The 8,332-nt window shown below is 45.3% G+C and overlaps 1 protein-coding gene and 1 long non-coding RNA gene across 2 annotated transcripts; one reads left to right on the top strand and one right to left on the bottom strand.

Annotated features, from left to right (window-relative positions):
• Positions 1 to 365: 365 nt before the first annotated feature.
• Positions 366 to 1,112, top strand: LOC136482824 (uncharacterized). The gene is made up of 3 exons (XR_010765211.1): positions 366 to 499; positions 573 to 872; positions 961 to 1,112. It is a non-coding gene; the product is annotated as an uncharacterized lncRNA (long non-coding RNA).
• Positions 1,113 to 4,489: 3,377 nt separating this feature from the next.
• On the bottom strand, positions 4,490 to 8,046 carry LOC136480774 (uncharacterized). Its single transcript, XM_066478231.1, has 4 exons — positions 7,728 to 8,046; positions 5,502 to 5,602; positions 5,210 to 5,371; positions 4,490 to 4,869 (listed from the first exon to the last, which is right to left on the bottom strand). Exons 1-4 carry the CDS (start codon positions 8,044 to 8,046, stop codon positions 4,660 to 4,662), a joined length of 792 nt encoding a protein of 263 aa, XP_066334328.1. The 3' UTR covers positions 4,490 to 4,659.
• Between the last annotated feature and the right edge of the window lie 286 nt (positions 8,047 to 8,332).

Here is an 8,332-nt window from a genome sequence, read left to right as displayed (position 1 = left end):
CTGCTGTGATACTTACATGGTATGCGACCCAATACGAAGAATTTGAAATGGAATATCCAACTGCACAAGGGGTAACGATCCTTGGAGCTGCCATTGGTTCCGAAGTCCTGTGGAACAAGGACGACATAGAGATCATTCTCTCGACGCCGACTTCTACGCCGATGGCGACACCAGCATCACAACCATCCGTTGCCGGATCTTGTCCCCCCGATGATCCGGATCACGGCGACGGCGATGACGAAGGCAATGGCGGGGATGACAAGGGAAGGAAGTCACCCCGAGGCACAAGCCCTCACCCTTGTTCTCCTCCTCCAACAACAAGTCCACCTCCACCTCCGATAGTACGTCTAAGAGGCACAAGCAAAGGACCGGGAGGCACGGAGGAACCGGGGGCAAAGACACCGCCTGCTGCCATTGCGAGCACAAGCCACTGTCCTCCACCGCCGGCGAAGACTAAAGGCGACCAAGGGCATCTCACATACTCACTTGAGTTCGAAAGGTATGGTAGCGGCGAGCATAATTTGCTAATAACTTTTCTTTGCCATAATATGGTACTAACATTTCTATCCCAGGCCGAGATCACCTTTCCATCTATTTCCTGAATCGGATGACTGCCCCGGCCATTACGAGCATGGGAAGTTCATGATAACCAAGGCCCAGCTCGTCGACGAGGAAAGGTGGGAGACAAGGAGGTTTCATCTCTGGTACATGGAAGCGGCAAAAGCTGGCCTACATGGTTTTCTAGTCAAGGTTGTGGCAGAGTACTTCCACTTGCCCGGCAACGATGTAGAACTCCCCGTGGACTTCCACGACATGTACAGACTACTACGGGAACAAGACCTTGACATCGCCCAAGTCACCTTGTTCTCTATGTAAGTGATGAATTGCGAGTTTCACATATCACCTGCCTTTGAATCGGTCAAGACTACTTATATATGCCACGATGGCTTGTCCTTGCAGGTTGATGGCCTATATATCCAAGGAACTAAAACTTGATGTTATCTATCTATCTCCAATGCATATTGCTCAAAGAGTCATCATTGGTTACCACCTAGATGACAATCATCCAACCATGAAAGACTTGACCAAGCGACAGAGAGAGGCGCACAGGAAGAAACTGATGGACAATGAGAAGTTGAACATTTCAAGGTACATACTAGGAGCAATGAAGAAGATCAGGAGAAATGGGTGTATCGTAGCTGCCTACCACTTTGGGTAAGTCGAAGACATGCCTGTAGAGATAAGTGGGTAGCTAGCTAGTATTATTATTTCTCATCGTAACCTGTATTTTGTTTCAATGGCGCAGCCAAGGCCTCGAGGGTCACTGGGTTGCATTTATCATCTACCCTCAGGATGGCAGGGCATGCGTATTTGATTCGTTGAGAATGCCAAACTTAAAAGGGTACAAGGCCTTTGAAGATTGCCTCAGAGTGTAAGTGACTGAACTGTCTTCTCATATGCGTTCTAATGCCCTGCCTAATACTAGTACATTTCGTATAGCGCTTATAAGGAGTACGTGAAGGATCCTGAATGCTATGATCGAAGAACAGAGAATTTTAAGGCTAAGCATAAGAACCGCATCAAAATCAGACGCAACTTTCCGGTAAGTATTTGAAAGGTTTAATTGTGATTTCTGTTCATAAGCGTTCTAATGCCTGTATTCTAATGCTTGTGTATCGATCATGCAGTGTGCCAAACAACCGGTAGGATCACAAACCTGTGGCTTCTACGTCTGTGAGTACCTGAGGGAGTGCAAGCAGTACAGCAGCAGTTGGAGGGTGCTCAAGAATGGATTGAACTGGTGGAGAGACGTGCAGAGCACCCAACACTCCTTCAAGCAGACAAAGGCGGACATATGTAAGTTTGTCTTAGACAAATGCGTGCTTGAAGGGAGCACGTTCTTCAATGAGAACAGCCAGCTAGCGATTTTACTGGAGTACGAGAGGCTGAGGAAATGGCCCACGATGATGCGTCCGCAAGATTACTCCTTAGGGCATGTATAACGACTTTAATATGTAAATGTAATGAATTAACGATGACAAGAACGACTAAGTGAATGTATATATATGTATATTATCTCATGTGTAATGCCTGCATACTTTTTAAGTTTAATCTGTGAAATCTGGATGTGATTTGAATTTGAATTTGAATTTGAATTTAATTATATGCCTGCTGTATTTTTTTTAATTCAGGAAATAATTTACCGAGGCGGGCAAATAATAATGCCCGCCACGGCTAACGAACATAACCGCGGCGGGCGGTGTAACGTGTCCGCCGCGGTAAAATAATTTACCGCGGCGGGCGATTCAACGTGACCGCCGTGGTAAAAGTATATTTACCGCGGCGGGCACGTTACACCGCCCGCCGCGGTAAATCGGTTAACCGCGGCGGGCAAAGCCGCCCGCCGCGGTTAAGCCACGATTTACCGTGGCCTCTAGGCCGCGGCGGACGGCTTTGCCCGCCGCGGAAAATCAAAAACGCCCGCCTCCATTAAAGTTTGTGTAGTAGTGAGTATGATTAACCGTTTTACATCTATTTTTGGAGACAGATCACATTACCAACCGCCTCTAGAAATTCAATTTAGACCAGGTTGTTACATGCTCCTAAAAATAGAGGACTAAAAACATCACCAGATTGAGGATATCCAGTCCCCTATATATAGCTAAAGAGGATTGAGAAAACAAACTTTTGGAGTATAGGGGAACAGTGCTCTAGCAGATTGAGGAAAATTTCATCACCTTTATTCTCCTAACAGGTTGGCCCCGCATGTCAATGGGACTTCTCTTCTTCCTCCCCTATCGCTTGCCTGTCCACGGCAGCTGGGAGCAACACGGCTAGCCTGAGGCGGCGTGACTAGCCTGGAGGCTGGAGCTCATGGCATCGGGTGGCGTTGGGCTGCCTGGAGCAGCGACCAGCGCGGGGCTCGCTGGATCAAAGCAGCATCACGGGGCGGTAGCCGGTGCATGGGGCGCGGCAGCCTAGAACCACGGCAACGGCATGTGGGGCGCGGCGACTGACGAGGCGCAGGGCTCACTGGCCCGTAGTAACGGCGCGGGTCGGCTAGCGCGGTTGGGCTCGCTGCCCGGAGCAATGTCAGGGTGGTGACGGAGCGCAACATGGTGGAGGAAAGCCTGGCGCAAAGCGAGGAGATAGCGTGGTCCGATGGGGCCTGAGATGTCAATGTGACAGAAGGGGGAGCACAGGAGATTGAGAAAAAATGTTGCTTGCTCTCCTCCATTTGAGGGATTAATGGGAGGTTTCGAGAAATTAAGAAAAAATATAGAAAAAAGAATTGAAAAATAAGATCTGTTGGAGAAGTCTTTTTTACCTGATTCCTCTATAGGAGAGTTTTTAGGAAAAGGGGATTGGTTTTCTGAATCTAACGGAGTTGCTGTAAAACCATTTTTAAGGATAGTTTTTGTCAAACCATGGCGAAGAGAAAATAAGATAAGACAATTTTAGAAATGGTTTCTGTACTAGTGGGGTTGCATATCATTTTTCCTGCAAACATCGTTTCTACACGGAATTCTGTTGGGAGTAGGAGCAGTTAAACTTTCAAATAAAGTTTCAAGTATTTCTCTAACCCCAAGTGACCACGAAACGGGACACACTTTAGTCCATTCTGACCCCACGTCTACATGATAATTAAATAGACTCCCAGCAGTACGTGCAACAAAACTTCCAAATTAAACGAGGGTGAGGGCATTATTAGTACTGGGTGGTTCAAGTGCTTTTGCAGTTTTGTCATTGTATTTAGTGCGCGCTGGGCAGTCCCTGTGACTTGACATTTTCGAAATGGTATCACGTACGAAAGGGAGGCTGCATATATATTCACTACTGGAAACTACATTTATTCCCGTGTGCCAAAAAACCGTCAAGAAAACAGGGAAAACAGTCAAAAAAATTAATTATGTTGGGAGCCCGACAGGCATATACCGTCAAGGAAGGATAGGCTGACGGGAAATCAAATTTGCCTGTGAGCTTACCGAGAAAAATATTTTTCTGACGGTAATTTTTTTATGGATGTCTGACAAAAATATTGTAACGTCCGGAGGTTTAGTGCGGCGCCAGGAACCGTCAGGTTAACTGATTTCCCTGTAGGCTCACCGTCAGGGATATTGCTAATTTCTTTGTGGGCTATAGTAATTTTTTCTGTCAGTCAACCCTCAAGGAAGTAAACATATTTCTTCAACCTAATTTTCCTGATGGTTTCCCGTCAAGGAAATCATATTTTTTTCTCAAATTACCACCAGAGAAATTAGGAGACACAAAAATATCACAATTACATATGTTCCTGGTTCACCAAACAACACGTTATATGCATATCACAATATTAAAGCATATATATTAGAAGTTCCATAAGTGCTTACAAAGCATTCAACACGAGCCAACATACCAAAGGTTCTGCCCTCACAAATTACATTTAAAATTCTACTACTACCACCAGCATTTGCTGCTCCTAATTTATACATGTACAGCCATGTCACCTACCACCACATCCTAGTTTTAGCCAAGTCCATCTAACATTCAACTACTACTAAGTTAACCGTGCACGGCCATACATGTTCAAAAGACAAAAGACAACCACCAGCTTATGTTGTTCATCAATGGACAAAAGTCACTTTGACAACCCATGTGCTATTTGTGCCAATAGCAACCTTACCATATATATCCCAAATCACAGAAGTCATTGTTGTCGTTGATGTCCTCTTCATCCCTGTCCTCTTCGTCCACTTCATACATGTCCTCTTCATTCATGTCCTCCTTCGTGTCCTCCTCCGTGTCCTCTCCTTCTGTGTAGTAGCCATCCAACTCTTGTTGTTCCAGCCCTTCTGGATGAGCAGCCTGGGACTTTGCTGTATACTCATCCTAGAAAGGAAAAGACATTATTCAGTCAATTTTCAAGAACAATGAAATCAGCCATGTTTCAGCACTTGGTCTATACATAGGTCAAATAGTATTGTTCAAGAAATCAGCCATGTTCAGGACTAGTTGGCAAGGTGCTACAAACCGAAGATTTTAAACACAACAATTTAGTCTAAAAAATCAAGCCAAGTATACAACAGACCAAAATTCTATTTTAAGACGAGCACTCCAATAATGGCTGCATTTTCTGCTAGATAGACCACTCTAATGTCTAAAAAACAAACAAGACTAAACATGAAGCATTATGTCAGAATCTACATGTAGCAGCTTGTCAGATACATACCACAATGTTTTGTGCTTTGCGGCTGCTGATTGCACCAGGTCGGCCAGTGTCATCCACATTTTTCATGCCAGACTTCATCATGTCCTTGACTCTTTTCCTAACATAATTTTCCAAAACACGGTCTGCTTCTTGCTGATCCTCCCTTTTGACTTGAAACAAACGCTACATGCAAAAGAACAAGTAGGAATGCGAAGAAAGTCATTTCATCATGCGAAGGAAGTCATTACACATATAGTAACCATAGTAGTTAGGGTACAGGTGTGTCAACTTATACAAAATTCATGTTACTTACCCAAAATTCAGAAAGTACACGATCTCCAGCAGTCTGTCCCGATCTATCCTTTACTGTTAGGAAATAATCAGCCCACTCCAGTGTTGGGCGGGTGTTAAGAACTACACCATTTTGATCCTTTTCATTAACTAGGCCAGGGTATTCTCTCTTAATAATAACCCCAAGTTGAGTAGTGTACTTATAACCAGACTCACGATAATCAACATAAGTAAATTGCCTTTTCACCCGTACAAGATGCAAGACATGTAAACAACGGTTAGTAAAAGGGTTGAAAAGTTGGGAGACAAAATGTAGAGATGATTGTGTACTCACATATCACCAAGTGGTTCAAGGGCCACCTTGCGACCACACACCGGCATACAACATATCTAGGAATGTGGCATATCTATCATTCCATAACAGAAGACATGTGTATACCAACCAAATCAACAAATGTACACTGGTGTCAATCAGAAGATAGCAGCAATGTGTAATAAAAGCATGCCAATCAAATTAACTAGTGGTAACCGATACCAATCACAAGATAACAGCAGTGTGTAATCAACAAATGTCACAAGATGCCTTCAATTTGCCGCTCAACATACATCCACAGAACAGAAACATATATTATGTCAAACTAAAGCAAAGCAACAGACATAAAACCAGCCCACTGTATAAATGAAACAAACCCTCTAATCTATCAATGAAACAAACCCCGAGATGGCACCACTGCTCTCTCTGTGCTTCTAGAACCATTGCTATCCCTTTCCTCCAACAACCACTTATTTACTCCCTATATTAATCATGTGTTCTATGAATGAAACCAAAAAAAAGATCTACTACCTGGCAGATCTAGAAAATGCCTTCACAGCTTGGATTGAGGTTGTCTCAACTGTGAATCTCGTCCTCCCCAGCAAGATGGATCTTCAGGGGAGAGGGAGGGCTCGGGCTCAACAGAAGAGACACCGGATGCCGGCTGCTTACAGACGGCATGGAGATGGTACCAGCTATGGGGAGATCAGGAGGGGGAGGTGGGCGACGACCTGCAAGGGGTGGTGGGCGGCGCCCCGCATCTACCGGCCGTAGAAGACGTCGGGCGAAGCTCAGAGAAGCCGGCGGCATGGGGTCTCCAACTCCATCTGGCGGCGGCAGCAGTTGAGAGCGTGGGACGGCGGCGGCAGCTGAGAGCGTGGGGCGGTGACTGAGAAGGCGGCGGCTATCGAGAAGGGGGTGGCGACGTTTTTTCCTGCGAGGGAACAGAGGCGTGTGCGACGGGTGTGGCAGGAACTGCACGTGGGAGAAGGGGGAGGTCGGGAGGATAAGGTGGTATTTTTTAATTTTTATTATTTCCTTTCGAAAGTGAGGCACCAAAACTCGTGCCACACGCGGGAATAAATTTTTTCCGTTCCAAAACACGCGGGCAACTACTGGATTTCGCGGCACCAAAAGAACAAGCCAATTAACCTGTGTGTGATCCGACATAAAAAAAATATAAAGCACACAAGGATATTAATTTATTTACCCTGTGAGCCAAATTTTTCTGTGTGCTCCATAAAAACCGACAGGTTAAACCAAATTTTTCTATGTGCCAAGGGAACCGACAGGATTAATCGAATTTTTCTATGAGTACTTTTGTGCCCGTCAAAAAAATAACATGGTACAGAGGAATAATGGTGTTTCAAGTAGTGATTTAAGGTTATGTTAATATTATATTAAACACCCTAGAGTTCTACCCAAAGTCAATAAATTATTCCCTTTGTCTCCAAAAAATGTAATTCTCACTTTTATAGTAGTCCAACAATGTAAAGTTTGACCAAATCTATACCAAAAATACCTAACATTTATGATACAAAATAATTATATTAATTATAAAATATATTTTTTAGTAAATGTATTTGGTGACATAAATATTTATGCAATTTTTTATAAACTTAATTATACCAAAGAAAGTCTAGGCTGCGTAAAATCTAAAATTATATGCTTTCTAGGACTGAGAAACTAAAGAGTTAAAATGACAAATACATTGGTTGTCCTTTAATTTATGGCCATGTGCTACTTAGGTCTACCAACTCCTAAAGTCAAATTTTAGTTCTATAACCTTGTTAAGGCCCTATTTACGAATGTGGATGATGACACGGTACACGAGCACGTCCTTGCGACAGATGAATGGCTGTAGTTGCCGAAGAGAACCGTGGCATATTCGTCGGTGATGGCTATCTCATTCTCGGTGATGTGTAGCCAGACGACCTTGGGGATGGATCTCCGCCTTGGATGCCGACATCAGGTTGACTTGGTGCACCCAACAGCTTGGAGCCAGGATCTTGGCTATGGTGTCTTTCCCCCAAGCGTGCGGCGGGATGCCCTCGAGCTCGAGCGACGCCTTGAATTGCATGGATGCGGCTTCGGCGTGCGCCAAACACGTCCAGGGGTGTAGCACCAGCGTTGTGCCGGCCACCAGCACCATGGAAGCTATGAGGAGAGTGTCGTGGATCACAGGATTGGCATAGCACGATGAAGTTCTCCGAGAAGAACGGGACCACCATGAATGCGCCCTCCTAGACGCCATTGATGCACTGCAGTGACCACAATAGTTGCGTCCACTGCCAATGCCGTGATAGTGTGTCGCAGTCCATCTTCGGCGTCATCAATGGTGGTGGTGCGTTGGATGATGCACGCGCTCTCCACATGTCTATCCATCGGATGTCCGGGCGGCAACGGCTCATGGTCGCAGATGATAGGGTCGTTCTTGTCGGCTCACGGCGGGCTGCTGGGAGGGGTTGGTCGGCCAGCCTACGAGCCCTCCAGCGTTCTAGGGTTGTTCAGCCGCCGCTCCCTAACGAAGCGTAGCTGAC

This window comes from Miscanthus floridulus, chromosome 9 (genome assembly GCF_019320115.1).
Source record: "Miscanthus floridulus cultivar M001 chromosome 9, ASM1932011v1, whole genome shotgun sequence".
NCBI classification, from domain to species: Eukaryota; Viridiplantae; Streptophyta; class Magnoliopsida; order Poales; family Poaceae; genus Miscanthus; species Miscanthus floridulus.
The sequence above is the reverse complement of the archived record's forward strand: the minus strand, read 5'-3'. Positions and strand labels throughout refer to the sequence as shown.